The sequence below is a fragment of the Balaenoptera physalus genome (genome assembly GCF_965194825.1).
Source record: "Balaenoptera physalus genome assembly, chromosome: 7".
NCBI classification, from domain to species: Eukaryota; Metazoa; Chordata; class Mammalia; order Artiodactyla; family Balaenopteridae; genus Balaenoptera; species Balaenoptera physalus.
In genome coordinates, this window is record NC_138886.1 from 24,397,951 (window position 1) to 24,420,838 (window position 22,888).

At 39.9% G+C, this 22,888-nt stretch overlaps 1 protein-coding gene and 1 pseudogene across 2 annotated transcripts; one reads left to right on the forward strand and one right to left on the reverse strand.

The window, feature by feature from the left end:
- LOC309665068 (protein Abitram-like) lies at positions 1–6,317 on the reverse strand (annotated as a pseudogene). The gene is made up of 6 exons (XR_014268428.1): positions 6,076–6,317; positions 4,917–4,968; positions 4,182–4,311; positions 1,970–2,046; positions 1,821–1,890; positions 1–1,727 (listed from the first exon to the last, which is right to left on the reverse strand). The product of XR_014268428.1 is annotated as a protein Abitram-like (transcript).
- Positions 6,172–17,443, forward strand: LOC309664343 (uncharacterized protein; the record flags this gene model as incomplete). The annotated part of the gene is made up of 5 exons (XM_082469521.1): positions 6,172–6,279; positions 6,379–6,652; positions 7,578–7,675; positions 14,654–14,855; positions 16,961–17,443. The coding sequence occupies 5 exons, from the start codon at positions 6,172–6,174 to the stop codon at positions 17,113–17,115; spliced, it is 837 nt and encodes a 278-aa protein (XP_082325647.1). The 3' UTR covers positions 17,116–17,443.
- Positions 17,444–22,888: the final 5,445 nt, after the last annotated feature.

Genomic DNA, 22,888 nt, shown 5'->3' on the forward strand with positions numbered 1-22,888 from the left:
TTAGCTAGTCAATATTTTATTGAAGGAAACTTGAATTTACTGTAGGCCTTGGAGAGAAAATGGGATGCACTCAGCTTGGTTATGACCTTTATAAAATATTTCTTTATAAAAATCATCAAACATGATTTTTATGACCTGAAACCAAAATATTCTTTTAAATTACAATGGAAATAATGGGAAAATGATGTGAGGTAACGTTATATGTAAAATAGATATATAATTCTTTTACTGTCTTTAGTATCTTTGTTTTATGACATCTTTGGAAATCATTTGTGCTACCTGAAATGGGGATTTGCTGTTTTGTGCTTACACTTTCACCTCATAGCACTATCAAGGTAGATGTTTGTAGAGTTACTACCTGTATCACATCTGGTGGGTCTACTTAGGGGAGAGTCATGCTGGCACTTAAGTTAAAAGTTTCCTTGTAAGTCAAAAATAATTTTAAAAAATTTATTTACAAAAGAGTTTACGTACCTGAAATGAGAATTCTCTTATTTAAATGCAAGTGGTGGTAGGAAAGGGATAACTTATCACTTCAACAGCATAAGATGATAGAGAACCAGAAGAATTTACATGTCAATGATAATCGTTTTATTTAAACCCTATATTTATATGTATGTATGTGTTGCAGCCCTTAAGGAAAAATAACAGTTTTAAAAGTCCTTTTATTTGAAATTCAATGTAAACAAGTATACAATTTTAAACCATAAATTCATAGTTTTTTGTTTATTGTTTAAATGATGTGAAAGCTTTTGTTCTGTTCAAAAGCATCTGTGTCTTCGAATTCCAGGAACCTCTCAGGAACTTCTTCGCTGGTTACTCTGTAACTAGAGTGTGAGACTGAGAGACCACAAATGCACATGTTACTTCATACAGCATTATAATATTGATACTTCCATGTTAGCAAATCCCCTTTCAAAGCCTTTCATGTGTCCCTCATTAAGAAACCAGTGTTACAGTGCTACATTGTTCAGAGTTGAAGGCCAACCCATAGACATAGAGAAGGTACACTCTACACCCTGCCTCTTCCCAGCAACCTGAGCGGGGGAGTTGGGGCAGAAGGGGTGGGACCAGACGTTTCGGTCGTGTCACACTGAAGTAGATTGGGTAAGAAAGCCCAGTTGTTTTTCAACTTCAAAGTGATGGAAAATTGAGGCAAAAACAATAACCATGTCATAATATTCAAACAGAATTACATCAAAACCTAGTATTTACTAATGGGTTACAGAATGATGGGTAAATTATTTTTTTATTTTGCTGTCTTTTCTTTTTCAAATTTTCTTCAACGTGCTTTGTTTGTTGGCTTTTAATCAGAAAAACGTTTGTCGCTTGCCAGTTGTTAGAAAGAGAAAAGCAAAAGAACAGAGTGAGTACATGGGCAGGCAGATCTGGGAGGTTGAAGACAAAATGGAATCAAGGCTTGTTATGCAAGACGAAGAAGGAAAACTAGGTCAGGTTTTAAGATCAGGCCTCCCTGCGGATGGCTGGGTGTGAAGTACATTTCAGCATCTCTGGTTCTTCCTTAGTGCACTGACTGGTAGGCCAGGTAAGGATAAGAATGCCCTGTTGTTTTTACTCAATCTTAATCCTCATGAGGTCGCTGTTGTGGCATTGATGCGTTTCACCACGACTTCTTCATACTGTTTTTGTGTCAGTAACCCTTCTGTTATGCTTTTACTTTCTTCAAACTTGGGCAACACAACTGCAGTGTAGCCTTCGGTGGATGGCTAGAAGGGAAATAGAATATTTAATACTGTCAAATGGTAAAAAATCAGATAAAAAGTTTGTGGATGGGATCTTACTTCCCCAGACCCTTTTACCTTCTCTTGAAGAATAGATGGCTTATGGAGAATGTTTTCATTCACTTCCATCAACCGTCCTCTAACACAGCTATTTAAAGAAAAACTTGCTTTGAAGAAAAATATTATCTTCTTTGTTTCTCCAAAATTGTGGTTAAAAAGTAACTCACCTATATATGGTGTATTCTTCTCCATCAGAGCAGTAAATCTTACACAGAGGTGCAAGTTCTGTTAGAATCTGTGCCCCCTGATAATAAAAGGGAAGAAAAAAATTAATTGATGTACATTTTCACTTTTCTTTGTGAGACAGCCCTCAGAGTTACAATAGGATATATTCCTGGAATTAGCGTTTTAAATAAAAATGACTTAAGTACAGAAAAACCATTCATTTATTCAAATATTTATATATTAAATGCCTCTATGGGCTAGGCACCATCCTAGGCTCTAGGGGAAAAAGCAGACTAAGACAAATGTGATAATAGGTAGTTTAGTTACATATTAAGAATATATTTTATCTTAACTTATTATACTTTATATTTAACTGTACATGAGAAAGCTGCACATAGCCAAGTGTAAAGATTTCAAAAGGAATGTAGGAAAATCTCATCAATAAGCAATAATATAAAATTCAACATTATAGAGAATGACAGCAATATTGTACAAAGTTAGTTTCATTAAGATTCCTACCTTATTTTTATATTAGAACTTAATAGAGAAAGGAACTTCTTTATTAGGTCAATCACTGAGACTTTCTGAAGACGTGATATTTTTCTAATTAAAAAAAAATGCAATTTGAGGAAACTTTGGAAAACAGAAAAGTTTTAAGTAGCAGATAAGAGTAACTTACTCATTATCCTATAACCCGCTAGCAAGTACTACATTTTGACCTATGGCTGTTTGAATGTTGTGGCACGGTTATACTTTCATGTACTCCACTGTATGGATATATCTGGGGAGGTTCTGACAAATATCTATAGAGTCATTCAGGTTTTTCCCTAACATGAAAAACCCGAGCGAACTTTTTGGCCAACCCAGTACAATGAGGCTCATGGGAAATGGATGCAAGCATGTCTCATGTGTTGCTCTTTTTTCCCAGGAATTTTTACTGCAGTGAACATCTGAGGTCAAGATGCTGTTCTTTATGGCCTCTTTCCCACTCACAACATTATTAGACAGCATTCAGGTGTTACTGCATGCGCTTCACTCCTCTGCCTGCGGGTACTTCGTTTCAAAAGACTAGACAGTGTGACTCCCCACTTTTGGGAGGAGGGGCTAGGGATTTGTCCCAGATGGTTTGTCTTCCGCTGGCTCTGTGTCAGAAAGAAGTGTTTTAACCCCTTTTGGTCACCTCCCTTGGGAGAATAACTGATGGGCAGTGCTGAGATGCCATCAAAGCTTATCTACAGTGGGTTCCATGTGCAGGTCCCTCTCTGTTCCTCAGTAGTAACAACAGTGCTACTATTTTGGACAAAAATTGATGACAGGAACATCACAAGCACTAACTGTTTTACTTGTAATTTGTAGACTTTTAAGAATGGTCCATGCTTTTTAAAGTCCACTTGCTTCCTGAGTGAGGAAAAATCAGTAATTATAAGGCAGGTTATTTAGGGGCCTTCAGGCCTACAAAGGGGAGTATAAACAAGGGTCTTGCAGAACAGTGAGGTAATTAGCAGAAACTCTTAGTATGAACTCAGTAAATGAAGGACCTAAATCATCCACTGAAACTTTCCTTTCCAGGGGGTTTGTCAGGATAGTTTAGTATGGTATTGAGTTGTCCTTGGTGTGATACCCTCCTTTAACAGTAAAATGTCCACCTTGCCTAGAATTGTAGAGGGCACAGGTAACATTTTCTATAACTAAACACTACGTGGAGGTAGAGGGTGTAGCTAGATGGTATTAAATTGGCAATGATTTAGAAATGGGAAATGATACGAAGCAAATGCTGTATATTTTCCCAGATTTTTTTTTTTCACTACCTCAGGACTTTTATTTTACTTTTAAGTTCACATGTGAAAATTTATGATAAAGAAGTATTGATCATCTAAATTTTATAGAATTCGAAATACTGGCTTAACAAAACTAGAAGGGACAAAATATCTTGTTATATTGGTATTAGAGTTGTTCTTTCAAAGGCCCACCTTCTCCATCCTTCATCCTGGGGATGATAGGGATGGTGGCCCAGAAGGTAATATGACAGATAATATACCTTCTGAAATACCTCATTTTTTTGGCCTGAGAATTTCCTTAGAGCTTAAGTATTGTTAAAATCATCTCTAACTGCCAGGGAAGTATGCTGAGCGTACATTACTGGGTTCTAAGACCGGCTGGCTCTATCATTATTGTGATAATAGAGGATTTAGGTAGAGAAATACAGGAACATACCCGCTTGAATTTCCCAGAGACTTTGTTCTGAAGTCTGCTACAGTTGGTACTGATTTGATAGGAAATGCTTTTAATTGCTTTTCCCCTTTGAAGAACTGGATGGGATCCTGCCAGTGTGATGACACATATTCTACGAGGAGCAAAAATTGATCCTGTATTATTGCTTGGTATGATTCTTCCCCCTATAACACAGTATTCCTACTGGCACAAGAAGAGCTGAGCTGACATTTGTTTAGTCAGCCTATCATTTCCCCCCATTTTCCCCTGGCTACTATTGGAGCTTAACTGAAGAAAAGCATGCAGTAATAAAAATGGAGAAAATGGGACTGAATTTCCTTCCCCAAAAGGGAAGCGTACCAGAGGTGCTGAGACAGCACTGAGGAGGAAGAGAGAAAAGTAAGGCATGCCGGTATATACAGGATACCATCTGTGCTTCTACCCTAGCCCTCTCCATGGGCTTGGGCAATTCAGTGGTTAGGCACAGGCTGGTTACTTGAGGTAGTAGCTGACTGGGGGTGTGGTCCTCCATTGGGATGTTTGGGTAAGCAAGTTTATTTGTTTAGCGTAGGCACTGAAAGACTCATTCTTGTCAACCAAACTCCTACTATAAATAATACCATCTCAATACAGTGGAAGATAATCATTTAATGAATATTTATTCAATACAAGACCATACCAGGCTACAGTGCCAGAAAAAAATTTTTTTTGATAATTTAAAATTCCCAATTTGCTTACCGGTTAGAGTGTTGTAGTATACAGTGGTCCTCACAGGGTTTTCCTTTGACATCTAGAAGAAATGAATGAGTCTGATGGCTGTTGAGTCAATATTTACTACCACTGTGTAGTACTTTCTTTGGTTCATAGAGGTAGTTAATTATGAAGGCTGGACACATATATTACTGGTATCCCTTCATTACTCAAAAAGATATACCTAAAGGCTGACCATAAAGTATTTAAAGATATCTGGTCCACATGGAATCATTCATTCAATGTTGAAATGATGATTAACTCTTTGCTCCACCTTTTTTTATCCTCACTTTAAAATGAGTACAATCATTTCTATTAGAAAAAAAGTGATTAGTAATGTATTCTTTAATTTAGTAGCATGTTTTGTTGGTCAGTTTTAGAGAGACTTAACTCATACTGGTTCGCCCAGGACTGTCCTGATGTTAGCGTTGAAAGTAATGGATTCCGGAAAACACGTCAATCCAGGGTTAACCGGACGGTTGGTTACACTAAGTTTGGCTAATACAACGTATGCTATTGTAAAATATTTCAGTATTGTAAAAGATGAGTACACCTATTATCCTTAAATGAATGGGAGCAAGTTGGGTTAGAGGAGGGTCCCCAACGATGCTCTCATCACTGATATTTGCTGGGTACACAAAGCTGTACAACAGGATACCTACTTCTAAGGGGCAAATGTGTAATACCAGCGACTTCCTTTAAGTAAAACTGTTAGATTCTGCTTTCTAAATGCCTCTATTCTAACCCACCCTCTTCTCTCCATCCCTATGCCTCTACCTTAGTTTAGACCGCTACCATTTAAATCATTTTATGTATCGACTCTTCTTGGAGGACTGAGCCCCTCAAATCCCTTTAGGTACTCAAGGAGATTGCAATCCAGCTCCTGCCTCCCTCAGGGATCTCACCTTAGTCTACCATTTTCCCGCAAGCAACCCACCCTCGTGAACCCGCACTGCGCTCGCCCTACCCAGAATGCACCCTGCTGCTTTCCACGTCCTTGCAAATGCCATTCCCTTGGCCTACAGGGGAACAGAGAGATCCAGTTCCTTCTGACGTGGGGAGGAAGCGCTGGGGAAGGTGCGTGTCATAGTTCCTATACTGTCAGATAAATTGGCCCCAGAAGAGACTGACATCATTCTCTACTTACCCGCTTTGTACCAGCGAGTGAAGTAACAATCCACAAGCGAGGGCACCGCGGGCTCCGCAGCCAAGGCGGCCACAGGGGGTCTCGGGCTCGGTAGCCATGGCGACCTCGGGTGCTGCAAACCCCGCCCTCTGGGGCCTGGATGCTTCTTCCCGCTCCCCAGGGAGGAAGGTGTCTTTCCAGCGGGTGACCCGGGGTACGAGTCGCGCAAGCGCCCGAGGCACCCCAGGCCCCGCAGGCTCCACCCACCGGCTCCTATTACTGAGCTCTGGGGTCTGACGTCAAAGCGGGGCTCAGATACAATAGGCTGGGCAGGAGGACATATGGATAGGGGGCGGTCGCGAGCGCAGCTCCTCACTGTACTTTGCGGGGCAAAGAAGAAGGCACGCCACGCCCCCTCCGGCTCGTGACGTCACTCCGGCGCCGCTCGGAGCGTTTCCAACTTGCCTCGCTCCCGGATCGGTGTCGTGCTGGTCGCCCCTCCGCCGGGTTTCAGCCACTACCCGAAGGGCTCGAGCGGCCCTGCGTCCCGGAGACCCAGTGCGCGTCGCGAGAGCTCAGGAGCAGCGGACGGTGAGAGGTATGTTTATTTCTGTTTATTTCTGCTTCAAATATTCTTTCGAACTAGGTAGGGTATAAATTGCAATCAAATGTTAGTTTAGACAGACTGATTTCAATTTTCACACCTGAAAATGTTAACAATTACGTACGCGCACCTTATTTTTATCATGTGTTTTGAAAAGCTGAGGGTAAAGCAAATGTCTTTGAATGAACGGGAGGAGCTCCATAGCTCAGAAGATAGAGCAGATGCTTTTGAGTCAGTAGTGATCATCCTCGAAATTCACTTCAGTGTCTTAAAATCAAAATTGGTTGATGATTCACTCTTCTCGTGGTGTTTGCAGACACCTGAAGGAAACCCAGCTTGTCTGAGTTGAGTGGCCATGCCTACTGGCAGTGCCCTGACAGTTTTGACTGGCAGTGATATGGAGTCGAAGCGGCACGATGCCGGGTGTTCTGCTTCACCCCATCCCTGACCAGTACTGGAGCCTCAGGCTTCAGCAGTTATGACTCTTTCCTAAGGGCTGAGACGGGGACAAGGAAGAGTCACCTGGGGTGCTTGTTAAGCATTCAGCTTCTGGCTTCCTTGGAGGATCTGGTTCAGCTGGGCTGGGACGGGACTCAGGCGTGTGTATGGTTAATAAGCTCCCCAGGTGATTCTCACTAAGGAGGCTGAGCAAACACTGGGCTGGATGGTCATTCATCAGGGGTGGTGTAAGATTCCTTCCAAGTAGAACTCTGGTTCCAATTGGTGCTTCTCATACCTCAGAATCTGCAGTGGTGCTCATTGAAGCTCACACTCCTGAATTCCCGTTCTCCAGATACTCTAATTATGCAGGTCTTAAAAAGGTCCCTTGTTGATTTTATGTAGGGACCATTGGTAGAAATGAAATCCATTATGCTTCCCAAGTCTCAAGCTTGTGTGTGTATGATTCTTATTCCTGTAGGACCGGAGTACTTCCCAGAATGCTTAAACTTAATAAAAGATAAAAACTTGTATAACGAAGCTCTGAAGTTATATCCACCAAACTCGCAGCAGTACAAGGTGTGTAGCATGTGAAATGAGGCTCTCCTGATTTTGCTTTGTGCTTTAGTTGGAAAAGGATGAGGCTCCTGAGTCCCTGACACTGTCCTTGGTTTCAAGGTTTATCTTCAGACTAATTAGCCTCATCTTGAACTTCTTATCTGGGAGAAAGGCCCTGACCTGTTCCTCTTCTGAAGAACTTGCCCAGGCCAGAAACCCAGGCGTTGTCTCTGGATCCTGCTCGGGAATACCATGGCAGCTTCCATCCTGCCCCTCCTCCAGCCCAACCTCACGATCATCCTGAACAGTGCTGATCTTTCCCATATATTTTTTTCTCTTTTTAATTTTTTAATTAATTTTTTTTATACAGCAGGTTCTTATTAGTCATCAGTTTTATACACATCAGTGTATACATGTCAATCCCAATCGCCCAATTCATCACACACACACCCCACCCCCCCGCTGCTTTCCCCCCTTGGTGTCCATACAAATGTTCTCTACATCTGTCTCAATTTCTGCCCTGCATACCAGTTCATCTGTACCATTTTTCTAGGTTCCACATATATGCTTTAATATGCAATATTTGTTCTTCTCTTTCTGACTTACTTCACTCTGTATGACAGTCTCTAGTTCCATCCACGTCTCAACAAGTGACCCAATTTCGTTCCGTTTTATGGCTGAGTAATATTCCATTGTATATATGTACCACATCTTCTTTATCCATTCATCTGTTGATGGGCATTTAGGTTGCTTCCATGACCTGGCTATTGTAAATAGCGCTGCAATGAACATTGGGGTGCATCTGTCTTTTTTTTTTAATAAATTTATTTATTTATTTTTATTTTTGGCTGTGTTGGGTCTTCGTTGCTACACGTGGGCTTTCTCTAGTTGCAATGAGCGGGGGCTACTCTTCGTTGCGGTGCACAGGCTTCTCACTGTTGTGGCTTCTCTTATTGTGGAGCACAGGCTCTAGGCGTGAGGGCTTCAGTAGCTGTGGCACACGGGCTCAGTAGTTGTGGCTTACAGGCTCTAGAGCACAGGCTCAGTAGTTGTGGCACACGGGCTTAGTTGCTCCGTGGCATGTGGGATCTTCCCAGACCAGGGCTCAAACCCGTGTCCCCTGCATTGGCAGGCGGATTCTTAACCACTGTGCCACCAGAGAAGTCCACATCTGTCCTTTTGAATTATGGTTTTCTCTGGGTATATGCCCAGTAGTGGGGTTGCTGGATCATACGGTAATTCTATTTTTAGTTTTTTAAGGAACCTCCATACTGTTCTCCATAGTGGCTGTATCAATTTACATTCCCACCAACAGTGCAAGAGGGTTCCCTTTTCTCCACACCCTCTCCAGCATTTGTTGTTTGTAGATTTTCTGATGATGCCCATTCTAACTGGTGTGGGGTGATACCTCATTGTAGTTTTCATTTGCATTTCTCTAATAATTAGTGATGTTGAGCAGCTTTTCATGTGCTTCTTGGCCATCTGTCTGTCTTCTTTGGAGAAATGTCTGTTTAGGTCTGCTGCCTATTTTTGGATTGGGTTGTTTGTTTTTTTAATATTGAGCTGCATGAGCTGTTTATATATTTTGGAGATTAATCCTTTGTCTGTTGATTCGTTTGCAAATATTTTCTCCCATTCTGAGGGCTGTCTTTTCGTCTTGTTTATGGTTTCCTTTGCTGTGTAAAAGTTTTGAAGTTTCATTAGGTCCCATTTGTTTATTTTTGTTTGTATTTCCATTACTCTAGGAGGTGGATCAAAAAGGATCTTGCTGTGATTTATATCATAGAGTGTTCTTCCTATGTTTTCCTCTAAGAGTTTTATAGTGTCCGGTCTTACATTTAGGTCTCTAATCCATTTTGAGTTTATTTTTGTGTATGGTGTTAGGGAGTGTTCTAATATCATTCTTTTACATGTAGCTGTCCAGTTTGCCAGGCACCACTTATTGAAGAGGCTGTCTTTTCTCCATTGTGTATCCTTGCCTCCTTTGTCATAGATTAGTTGACCATAGGTGTGTGGGTTTATCTCTGGGCTTTCTATCTTGTTCCATTGATCTATGTTTCTGTTTTTGTGCCAGTACCATAATGTCTTGATTACTGTAGCTTTATAGTATAGTCTGAAGTCAGGGAGTCTGATTCCTCCAGCTCCGTTTTTTTCCCCTCAAGACTGCTTTGGCTATTCGGGGTCTTTTGTGTCTCCATACAAATTTTAAGATTTTTTGTTCTAGTTCCGTAAAAAATGCCATGGTAATTTGATAGGGATTGTGTTTAATCTGTAGATTGCTTTGGGTAGTACAGTCATTTTCACAATATTGATTCTTCCAATCCAAGAACATGGTATATCTCTCCATCTGTTGGTATCATCTTTAATTTCTTTCATCAGGTTTTATAGTTTTCTGCATACAGGTCTTTTGTCTCCCTAGGTAGGTTTATTCCTAGGCATTTTACTCTTTTTGTTGCAATGGTAAATGAGAGTGTTTCCTTAATTTCTCTTTCAGATTTTTCATCATTAGTGTATAGGAATGCAAGAGATTTCTGTGCATTAATTTTGTATCCTGCAACTTTACCAAATTCATTGATTAGCTCTAGTAGTTTTCTGGTGGCATATTTAGGATTCTCTATGTATAGTATCATGTCATCTGCAAACAGTGACAGTTTTACTTCTTCTTTTCCAATTTGTATTCCTTTTATTTCTTTTTCTTCTCTGATTGCCATGGCTAGGACTTCCAAAACTATGTTGAATAATAGTGGTGAGAGTGGACATCCTTGTCTTGTTCCTGATCTTAGAGGAAATGCTTTCAGTTTTTCACCATTGAGAATGATGTTTGCTGTGGGTTTCTCGTATATGCCCTTTATTATGTTGAGGTAGGTTCCCTCTATGCCCACTTTCTGGAGAGTTTTTATCATAAATGGGTGTTGAATTTTGTCAAAAGCTTTTTCTGCATCTATTGAGATGATCATATGGTTTTTATTCTTCAGTTTGTTAATATGGTGTATCACATTGATTGATTTGTGTATACTGAAGAATCCTTGCATCCCTGGGATAAATCCCACTTGATCATGGTGTATGATCCTTTTAATGTGTTGTTGGATTCTGTTTGCTAGTATTTTGTTGAGGATTTTTGCATCTATATTCATCAGTGATATTGGTCTGTAATTTTCTTTTTTTGTAGCATCTTTGTCTGGTTTTGGTATCAGGGTGACTGTAGCCTCATAGAATGAGTTTGGAAGTGTTCCTTCCTCTGCAATTTTTTGGAAGAGTTTGAGAAGGATGGGTGTTAGCTCTTCTCTAAATGTTTGATAGAATTCACCTGTGAAGCCATCTGGTCCTGGACTTTTGTTTGTTGGAAGATTTTTAATCACAGTTTCAATTTCATTCCTTGTGATTGGTCTGTTCATATTTTCTATTTCTTCCTGGTTCAGTCTTGGAAGGTTATACCTTTCTAAGAATTTGTCCATTTCTTCCAGGTTGTCCATTTTATTGGCATAGAGTTGCTTGTAGGAGTCTCTTAGGATGCTTTGTATTTCTGCGGTGTCTGTTGTAACTTCTCCTTTTTCATTTCTAATTTTATTGATCTGAGTCCTCTCCCTCTTTTTCTTGATGAGTCTGGCTAATGGTTTATCAATTTTGTTTATCTTCTCAAAGAACCAGCTTTTAGTTTTCTTGATCTTTGCTGTTGTTTTCTTTGTTTCTATTTCATTTATTTCTGCTCTCATCTTTATGATTTCTTTCCTTCCACTAACTTTGGGTTTCGTTTGTTCTTCTTTCTCTAGTTCCTTTAGGTGTAAGGTTAGATTGTTTGAGATTTTTCTTGTTTCTTGAGGTAGACTTGTATTGCTATAAACTTCCCTCTTAGAACTGCTTTTGCTGCATCCCATGGGTTTTGGATCATCATGTTTTGGTTGTAATTTGTCTCCAGGTATTTTTTGATTTCCTCTTTGATTTCTTCAGTGATCTCTTGGTTATTTAGTAATGTATTGTTTAGCCTCCATGTGTTTGTGTTTTTTACATTTTTTTCCCTGTAATTCATTTCGAATCTCATAGCGTTGTGGTCAGAAAAGATGCTTGATATGATTTCAATTTTTTTAAATTTACTGAGGCTTGATTTGTGTCCCAAGGTGTGATCTATCCTGGAGAATGTTCCGTGCACACTTGAGAAGAAAGTGTAATCTGCTGTTTTTGGATGGAATGTCCTATAAATATCAATTAAACCTATCTGGTCTATTGTGTCATTTAAAGCTTCTGTTTCCTTATTTATTTTCATTTTGGATGATCTGTCCATTGATGTAAGTGAGGTGTTAAAGTCCCCCACTTTATTGTGTTACTGTCGATTTCCTCTTTTATAGCTGTTAGCAGTTGCCTTATGTATTGAGGTGCTCCTATGTTGGGTGCATATATATTTATAATTGTTATATCTTCTTCTTGGATTGATCCCTTGATCATTATGTAGTGTCCTTCCTTGTCTCTTGTAACATTCTTTATTTTAAAGTCTATTTTATCTGATATGAGTATAGCTACTCCAGCTTTCTTTTGATTTCCATTTGCATGGAATATCTTCTTCCATCCCCTCACTTTCAGTCTGAATGTGTCCCTAGGTCTGAAGTGGGTCTCTTGTAGACGGCATATATATCAGTCTTGTTTTTGCATCCATTCAGCAAGCCTGTGTCTTTTGGTTGGAGCATTTAATCCATTCACGTTTAAGGTAATTATGTTATGTATGTTCCTATGACCATTTTCTTAACTGTTTTGGGTTTTTTTTTTGTAGGTCCTTTTCTTCTCTTGTGTTTCCCACTTAGAGAAGTTCCTTTAGCATTTGTTGTAGAGCTGGTTTGGTGGTGCTGAATTCTCTTAGCTTTTGCTTGTCTGTAAAGCTTTTGATTTCTCCATCGAATCTGAATGAGATCCTTGCCAGGTAGAGTAATCTTGGTTGTAGGTTCTTCCCTTTCATCGCTTTAAGTATATCATGCCACTCCCTTCTGGCTTGTAGAGCTTCTGCTGAGAAATCAGCTGTTAACCTTATGGGAGTTCCCTTGTATGTTATTTGTCATTTTCCCTTGCTGCTTTCAATAATTTTTCTTTGTGTTTAATTTTTGCCAATTTGATTACTGTGTGTCTCGGCGTGTTTCCGCTTCGGTTTATCCTGCCTGGGACTCTCTGCACTTCCCGGACTTGCACAGCTATTTCCTTTCCCATGATAGGGAAGTTTTCGACTATAATCTCTTCAAATATTTTCTCTGGTCCTTTCTCTCTCTTCTCCTTCTGGCACCCCTATAATGCGAATGTTGTTGCGTTTAATGTTGTCCCAGAGGTCTCTTAGGCTGTCTTCATTTCTTTTCATTCTTTTTTCTTTATTCTGTTCCACAGCAGTGAATTCCACCAGTCTGTCTTCCAGGTCACTTATCCATTCTTCTGCCTCAGTTATTCTGCTATTGATTCCTTCTAGTGTAGTTTTCATTTCAGTTATTGTTTATCTCTGTTTGTTTGTTCTTTAATTCTTCTAGGTCTTTGTTAAACATTTCTTGCATCTTCTCGATCTATGCCTCCATTCTTTTTCTGAGGTCCTGGATCATCTTCACTATCATTATTCTGAATTCTTTTTCTGGAAGGTTGCCAATCTCCACTTCATTTAGTTGTTTTTCTGGGGTTTTTTCTTGTTCCTTCATCTGGTACATAGCCCTCTGCCTTTTCATTTGTCTATCTTTCTGTGTATGTGGTTTTCGTTCCACAGGCTGCAGGATTGTAGTTCTTCTTGCTTCTGCTTTCTGCCTTCTGGTGGATGAGGCTACCTAAGAGGCTTATGCATGTTTCCTGATGGGACAGACTGGTGGTGCCCATGTATTTCTGCATAAAGTTTGGTTCGTTTGTTTGAACAAACATCTGTTTAGCTTTTCTCATATGCAGATACTTTGCTTATCAGCTAAATGTATTATAATTCTTACAACAACCTGGTAGATGTTGTGCATAATTTTCAAATGAGGAGCCACCTTGCCTGAGGACCTGGGACGTGAGGTGGCCGACCTGGGATATGCAGCCTGTGCCATCATCACCACCATTTTCAGTTTGTCCACAAATTGCACACATCTTTCTGTGATCTGGCCCCTGCCTGCTTCTTTAGCATCAGCTGCCTCTGCCAGCCCTCTACCTCCCCTTCCTTTAGCCCTCCTGTCCTTCTAAACTCTCAGGTCTCCTCTGCCAGAAAGCCGTTCCTGGCTGAGGTGCCAAACACTGAGCTCCCAGAGCACCTTGTTCTTACCTTGAGGATGGCATTTATCAATCTGCTATTTACTGATTTATTGCCCCACCAGGCTGTGGGTTTCCTTAATGGCAGGGACCCTGTGTTATGTCCTTCTGTTTCCCTGCCTAATACTGAGCCTGGAGAATAGAGAATTTGGCCAAAGACTGCCTCTTTGCTCTCATTTGCCTTATCTGTTCCTCTCCTGTGCTCTCTGTGCTTCAGTCATACCAGCCTTCTTGTTATTCTTTCCTGTGCGTTCCATACCCATTCCTGCCCGATGGCCATAGTGCTTTCTGTGCTCTTCGCGTGGAATACTGTCCCGTAACTCTTCACATGGCTTCTTCTCCTCACAGCCCTCTGAAATAGCACTACCATCGCTCTGTCCCTTTACCAGTATCTGCCATTATGCTGTCGACCATAGTGTGTTTATAAGTCTGTACTCTTTCACCACAAGAGCAGGAACTTGGGAGTGGTTCTTGTTACTGTTTATTTTTTGTGTTTGTTTTTGCTTTGTTTGGCTTTATTTTTTGCTTTGCTTTGTTACTCCCACTGCCCTGAATAGTACTCAGTAATTATTTGTTGGATGAATACATGGCACATCCTCAGTAAGGTTTTGAATGGAAGAAAGATTGAATTCACTGGTCATCCACAGGGTTTTTGTAAGTCATTCCAGGGAGATTCAAGTATAATGACTGAGGCAGCCTACCTTAGAGATTTTAAAAAGTTATCACCTCTCCTCACCAACCCTTTGTCTCTTCCTGTCCCAGGACATCAGCATTGCTTACGGGGAACACCTGCTGCAGGAGCACCTCTGTGAGCCAGCAGGGCTCGTGTTTGCCCGCTGTGGTGCCCACGAGAAAGCTCTCAGTGCCTTTCTGGCTTGTGGCAGTTGGCAGCAAGCTCTCTGTGTGGCAGCCCAGTTTCACTTGACCAAATACCAGCGGGCTGGCCTGGGCAGAACTCTGGCAGGTAAACACGCCATTAGGTTCTCCCAGATAACTTCTCTAATGGCTTTTTGTCTCTGTGGTTTTGTTTGGCAGTTTTGCAGACACGTGTCAGGCGGCAGCACACCTTGGTGCACTGTCATGTGCATGGGTGAAGGTTAGTTTGGAATGGCTTATTAGGTAGAGTAAAAGCTGAACTGCTACGAGAGTTCCCCAAATACAATGGCACAATAAAGAAAGCAGTTTACTTGTCTCTCTCATGGCACTGACAAGTCCTCCCATGGTGCAGATCTGCCATCTCTTAGGCAGAGAGTTGAAGGTGGATTTTCTCCACATCTGTATTCCAGTCCTCGGGAAAGGGAAAAGCTGGAATTGTGAGAGAACACTCAAAGTTGGAAATGACCTAGCTAACACTTTTCTCTACCTCATTCACCAAACTCACATTTGACAGGTACACCTAGTACAGTGTAGCTGGGTAGCAATGTGCCCTGCGAGAATGTAAAGATGAATATTGGGGTGGGACCGTTCAAATATAGACAATAGACCATTGGAAACCATAATAGCAATGTTCAGAAATGAAGCCAAATGTATAAGCAGTGTGAAAGCAAAGGCAATTTAGCTGTATCAGGATCTAGGGATTGCCTGAACCGGAGGTGAGGTTATTCCACAGTCTGATTTCTCAGAGTGGAGTGGCATTCCCAGAGTGCCTGGGAGAAGAGACGGGTGGGGCTCTGGCCCTCTCAGCCGTGCTTGAAGTGAGTGAGTGGCTGGTATATTTTCCCCCTACCTTTTCAAGAGTCTTGTAAATATTGTTATGATCTCCCCATAAAAAGCAGTCCTGAAAAAAAAATCCAAACTATATCCTGTTAAATGTAGATACATATTCTCTTTAGTAATTTCACATTCTTTTTTTTTCCTTTGGGATTATAAAAATGTGTGAGAGTATCACTTTTCTTTTTTTGGCATTTTCTGGTTATTAGATCTGTGGACTCTTCTATAAGCCCTTTCAATTTCCAAGCTGAACTCTTTTTACATGTATCAAGAAGTCCTTATTTGAGTCTTATTAACTCTTCATTCTGGCTCTGTTGATACTTCTGCTCTAGAAACTTGTCATTTGTAGTTTAAAATTTCAAGTTCTGTTTTTGGTGTCTGTTTTCTTCTCTTACATTCTTTTCAACTTTTAGCTTGCTGTTTGTCATGCCTTATAATGGGGTGCACCTAGTTCTCCCAGATGCGTAGCAAAAAAAGGTGGAGAAGACAGTGGTCAAAGATTTTTCAGAAATGTTACAAGGTGGAGTCACTTCATGTGTACATTTAACTTAGGCAGTTTACACAAGTCACCAAAAGAAAGAAAAGATAGCTATTTAAACAGTGGAGGTGACTCTTCCTGGTTTTGTCAGTGATAATATGCCCTGGAGTTAGCATGAAATGGGAGACGTGACTCTGCCACCCTTTAGTTAACTCTGGGTTCTGTGTGCCTCTCATAGTGTAATTATCTCAACTGGGCTGAGAATGAGTCTCAGATCTGAAGATACTGCAAGACCCCTGACATAAGCCAACTACCCCCACCTAGTGCTCAACCAAAGAAACAGCAGCCTCTTCCTATTAGAGGAAAAAATGGATTAGTGAGAGATGCTAGGTCAGTTTCCCATATGTGTGCGTTTACAAACGCACATTTTTCATGACTGATTTTGACTATATGTGATTTTCACATCCCATGCTAAATTTTGATTGTAACTGCCATTTAAGATAGGACCCCATGGTATTCCTGCCTGTCTCTCTCATAGAAATTCACAAAGTATATAGTTTGATACACAATAGACATATTAATGAAGCATTTCAGCAAAAGAACGCTTATCTCTATCTTACCCAGTGCTTCACAAATGTAATTGACCTGAGAATGGTGTCTTGGTCCTGCCTTTTATGATCCTTTGAACAGTCTTGGGGAACACTTTGGAAAATGCAATTTTAAAGCAGTTCACTTTGAATGTATACTCTGTAGAGCTCAATCTCCAATTTGTAGGAGACCATTTTGATTTAAATAGTACCACCAAAAACCGTGTCAACTTGAGTTTTGGGAATACCGTTCTTAGTAAGCCGACTGTGCTCAGATGCTTATTGTCTTTGCAGGAAAGCTAGCTGAGCAGAGGAAGCACGGCGACGCAGCCACAGTTTTGGAACAGTACGCCCAGGTAAACTCAGTGCCTCCCGTCCACACCCCCTCCCCCACCCCCAATCAACAAGCAAGGGCTTCCCAGTCGTACCTTAGTGATCATGAAAATTAAAGGAACTGTGGGTATTTAGGAAATCCAGAGATAGTATTTCCCCTGAGGGTCTCCCATCTTGCTGACTTGACTTGGAAATCTAAATTCACTATATCTCTAAGTAATTACACTTGCTGTGAGGTAGAATACCAAAGAACTCTATTATAATATGCACTAGTGGCTTGACCTTGGTAGAAAGTATAAATTAAATCTGAAGGAAGTTATACCTTTTATATTAACTTGCCAAAGTAGAAACGATGAGAAAAGACCATTCTCAACCAAAGTGATGGAGCGTTACACCCTTTTTTGGCTTTCATTCCCGTTCTTTCTGTTGGAAATGTCTCTTTTACCTCAGGCAGCTTGATGGGTTCCAATTTTCCACCAGATTATAAAGATAAGTACCTATACCAGCTTTTGATAGAATTCTAGGATTTATTATGAAAATAATAAAGCCTATGCACTGTCACAGACTTAACAGGACACAGGTACACAATACCAGGGATTCCTGCCTTCTAGGGTTTTGACCTTTGATGAGAAAGTGTTTGTTACAGTTGTCGCTAGTGGGCACATCTGCATAACAAAATTGTGCTTTTAAAATACTTCATTGTCTTTCATGTAATAAGAGTGAGTGAAAGAAGGTAACTAAAATGTGATATCATTAGATCTTGGAAAGAAAATATGTTGGGTTGAGCTGAAAACATGAAGATATATCCCACCTAAGATGGTTAATTAAATGGATAAGATGCCTGCTTTTGATTTCTAACATTTCTTATTCTTAGAATTTCCAGCTCTCTGCTTACATGACCCGTCTGTTCTTGCACGTCGTCTGCTTTTTCCATTAGAGGTGTTATCATATTTATTGTACTGATTTTAAGTTCCCAGCCTCACAATCTCAACATCCCTGCCATATCAGAGTCGTGTTCTGATGCTTGCTCTGACTCTTCAAACTGTTCTTTAATCCCTTTTGTATGCCTTGTAATTTTCTGTCAAAAGCCTAATGTGTGTGATATACTGGGTAAAAGCAAATTTGATAAATAGGTCTTTAGTGATATGGTGATGAGGCTGGGGGTTGGGTAGGAGAAGTGTTCTGTAGTCGTGTGATTAGCTCGCAGTCTTTTAAGTGAGCATGTACCTCAACTGTGAACTTCACCAGTGCTTCTCAGTTTGTTTTCACTCCTTAGGTAGGACAGGAAGGTTAGAGGGGGCTGGAAGTTGGGTATTTCCCTGCCTCCACATTGGTTAGGCCCTGGTAAAACCCACTTCGATTAGGCTCTGCCAAAATCATTTGAGTGCAGGTCTTGTTAAGAAGATCAGTATTTTCAAATGTCTGCTTTTCCCTTCCCCCTGCTAGAAGTACGTAGTCACCGTGAGAAGTTCTGGTAGGGCTCCTGGAGGTAAAAACTCACAGAAGTGTAGGAATCTCCCTAAGTATGGACCCCTATAGTGTTTTTAACTCTTGGCCTTGTGTACAGTGAGTGATATTAGCTGGAGAAATTCAGTCTTTCACCCTAAGTGTGATGTTTGCTAGCTTTTTGGGGAGTTTAATAGGTGTGAGAAACTGGGAAGGCTGTTGTTGGAGTTGGCAAACTATAGCCTGTGGGCCAAATCTCGTTGGCCACCTGTTTTGTAAATAAAGTTTTATTGGAACATAGCCCCACCATTTGTTTACCCATTGTCTGTGGCTGCTTTTGCACTTAAAACCACAGAGTTGAAGAGTTGTGACAGAGACAGTCTGAAAGAAAGTCCCAGAAAGCCTAAAATATTAACTCTCTAGCCTTTTACAGAAAAAAATTTGCCAATCCTAGCCCACTTGTGTTGAGGAAATTCCCTTTTATTTCTGGTTCTGAGAGTTTTTAATCATGAACGGGTATTGAATTTTGCTGATTGCCTCTTAAACTAAGGTGTTTTCTGTTTTGTTTTTAGACCAGTGATAGGGTGAATTATATTGACTTTTTTTTTTAATTGAAGGATAATAGTTTATTTACAATGTTGTTAATTTCTGCTATACAGCAAAGTGATTCAGCTGTACATATATATACATTTGTTTTTATATATTATTTTCCATTATGGTTTATCATAGGATACTGAATATATACCTCTCTGGGCTATACAGTAGGACCTTGTTGTTTACCCATTCCATATATGATAGCTTACATCTGCTCACCCCAACCTCCCACTCGATCCCTCCCCCACCCTCTTTCCCCTTGGAAATAAGTCTGTTCTCTATGAGTGTGAGTCTGTTTCTGTTTCGTACATAGGTTTATTTGTGTCATATTTTAGACTCCACATATAAGTGACATCATGTGGTATTTGTCTTTCTCTTTCTTTCTTCACTTAGTATGATAATCTCTTGTTGCTGCAAATACCATTGTTCTTTTATATGGCTGAGTAGCATTCCACTGTATATATGTACCACATCTTCTTTATCCATTCATCAGTTGATGGACATTAAGACTGTTTCCATGTCCTTGCTATTGTGAATAGTGCTGCTATGAACATAGGGGTACATGTATCTTTTTGAATTACAGTTTTGTCTGGATATATGCCCAGGAGTGGGATTGCTGGCTTATATGGTAATTCTATTATTTTTAGTTTTCTGAGGAACCTCCATACTGATTTCCATAGCAGTGGCACCAACTTACATTCCCACCAGCAGTGTAGGAGGGTTCCCTTTCCTCCATATCCTCTCCAACATTTGTTGTTATAGAGTTTTAATGATGGCCATTCTGACCTGTGTGAGGTGGTACCCCATTGTAGTTTTTATTTGTATTTCTCTAATAATTGGCGCTGTTGAGCATCTTTCCATGTACCTCTTGGCCATCTGTATGTGTTATTTGGAGAAATGTGTATTTTGGTCTTATGCCCATTTTTCGATTTGGTTGGTTGTTCGTTTGTGGTTGTTGAGTTGTATGAACTGTTTGTATATTTTGGAATTTACGCCCCTGTCCATAGCATCGTTTAGAAATATTTTCTGCCATTCTGTAGGTTGTCTTTTCGTTTTGTTTATGGTTTCCTTTGCTGTGCAAAAGCTTGTAAGTTTGACAAGGTCCCATTTATTTTTATTTCCACTGCCTTGGAAGACTGACCTAAGAAAACATTGGTACGGTTTATATCAGAGAATGTTTTGCCTATGACCTCTTCTAGAGATACAATAGAACAGTTAGAGTTAATTGATATTATTTCCAGGACATTACATTCAAAAAACCAGAATTCACATTCTTTCCAAGTGCACATGGAACATTCTCTAGGACTGACCACATACCAGGGCACAAAACAAACCTCAACAAATTTAAGAGTGCAGGAGTTAGTTCTAGCATCTTCTCAGACCACAATGCCATGAAACTTGAAATCAACCACAGAAAAAGAAATGCGAAAAACGATTACATGGAGACTAAACACCACGCTACTAAAAAAATAAAGGGTCAATGAGGAAATGAAAAATTACCTTGTGACAAATGACAGTGAAAATACAACCATACAAAATCTATGGGATGCAGCAAAACCAGTTCTAGGGGGAAGTTTATCACAATACAGGCCTTCCTTACAAAACAAGAAAAATCTCAACCTAACCAACCACTTAAAAGAATTACAAACAAAACAAAGTCAGCAGAAGAAAGAATAAAGATCAGAGAGGAAGTAAATAAAATAGAGATTAAAAAAAAAAGAAAAAAACCCAATAAAAGCAAGAGCTGGTTCTTTGAAAGGGTAGACAAAATTGACAAAATTCTCCAGGCACAAAAAGACAAGAGAACCTAAATAAAGAAAATAAGAAATGAAAAAGGAGAAATATGAACCAGTTAACACAGAAATACAAAAAACTATAAGGGAATACTATAAACAATTATATGCCAACAGATTTGAAAACCTAGACATAATAGACAAGTTTCTAGAAACACAGAGCTGACCAAAACTGAATCAAGAAGGAACAGACAATTTGAAAAAACTGATCACTAGAAGTGATATAGAATCTGTAATTTTAAAAACTCCCTACAAAGTCCAGGACTGGATGGCTTCACAGGTGAATTGTACCAAACATACAAAGAAGAACTTATAACAATCCTTCTCAAACTCTTTGAAAACACTGAAGAGGAGGGAACACTACCAAAGACATTCTATGAAGCCACCGTCACCCTGATACCAAAACTGGACAAAGGTATCACCTAAAAAGAAAATCACAAGCCAATATCTTTGAGGAATACAAATGCAGAAATTCTCAACAAAATATTAGCAAATTGAATCCAACAACACATATAAAAGATCATACATGGGACTTCCCTGGTGGTGCAGTGGTTAAGAATCCGCCTGCTAATGCAGGGGACATGGGTTCAATCCCTGGTCTGGGAAGATCCCACATGCCGTGGAGCAACTAAGCCCGTGCGCCACAACTACTGAGCCCGCATGCCACAACTACTGAAGCCTGCGTGCCTAGAGCCCGTGCTCCACAACAAGAGAAGCCACTGCAGTGAGAAGCCCGCGCACTGCAATGAGGAGTAGCCCCTACTGTCCGCAACTAGAGAAAGCCCATGAGCACCAACGAAGACCCAACACAGCCATGAATAAATAAATAAATTAAAAAAAAAAATCATACACCAAGACCAAGTGGGATTCATCCCAACTTCACAAGGATGGTTCAACATATGCAAATCAATCAGTGTGATACACCACATCAACAAAAGACAAGACAAAAACCACATGATCATCTCAATAGATGCAGAAAAAGCTTTTGACAAAATTCAGTGTCCATTCATGATAAAAACTTTTTCCAAAGTGGGTATAGAGGCAACATATCTCAACATAATAAAACCTATTTATGACAAACCCACAGCCAATATAATACTCAATGGTGCAAAGCTGAAAGCCCTCCTGCTAAAATCTGGAACAAGACAAGGATGCTCACTTTCACCACTTCTATTGAACGTAGAACTGGAAGTCCTAACCACAGCAGTCAGACAAGAAAAAGAAATAAAAGGTATCCAAGTTGGGAGGGAAGAGGTAAAATTTTCATTATATGCAGATGACATGATCCTGTATATAGAAAATCCTAAACACTCCACACGAAAACTACTAGAACTGATGATAAACGAATTCAGTAAAGTACCAGGATACAAGATTAACATACAGAAATTGGTTGCATTTCTTTACACTAACAATGAAATATCAGAAAGGGAATGTAAAAAAAAATACCTTTTAAAATCGCAGCCCCAAAATAAAAATACTTAGAAGTAAACCTGACCAAGGAGATGAAAGACTTATATGCTGAGAAGTATAAAACATTAATAAAGGAAATTAAAGATGATTCAAAGAAATGGAAAGATATCCCATGCTCTTGAACTGGAATAATATTATTAAAATGGCCATACTACTGAAAGCAATCTACATATTTAATGCAATCCCTATCAACTTACCTATGACATTTTTCACATAACTAGAACAAATAATCCTAAAATTTACATGGAACCATAAAAGACCCAGGATTGCCAAAGTAATCCTGAGGAAAAGAACAAAGCAGGAGGCATAAACCTCCCAGACTTCAGACAAAACTACCAAGCTACAGTAATCAAAACAGTGTGATACAGGCACAAAAACAGATACATGGATCAATGGAACAAAATAGAGAGCTCAGAAATAAACCCACACACCTATGGTCAATTAAACCTTAAAGGAGGCAAGAATATAAAATGGGAAAAAGACAGTCTCTTAAGCAAGTGGTACTGGGAAAGTTGGACAGCTGCATGTAAATCAATGAAGTGAGAACATACTTTTACACCATGCACAAAAATAAACTCAAAATGCC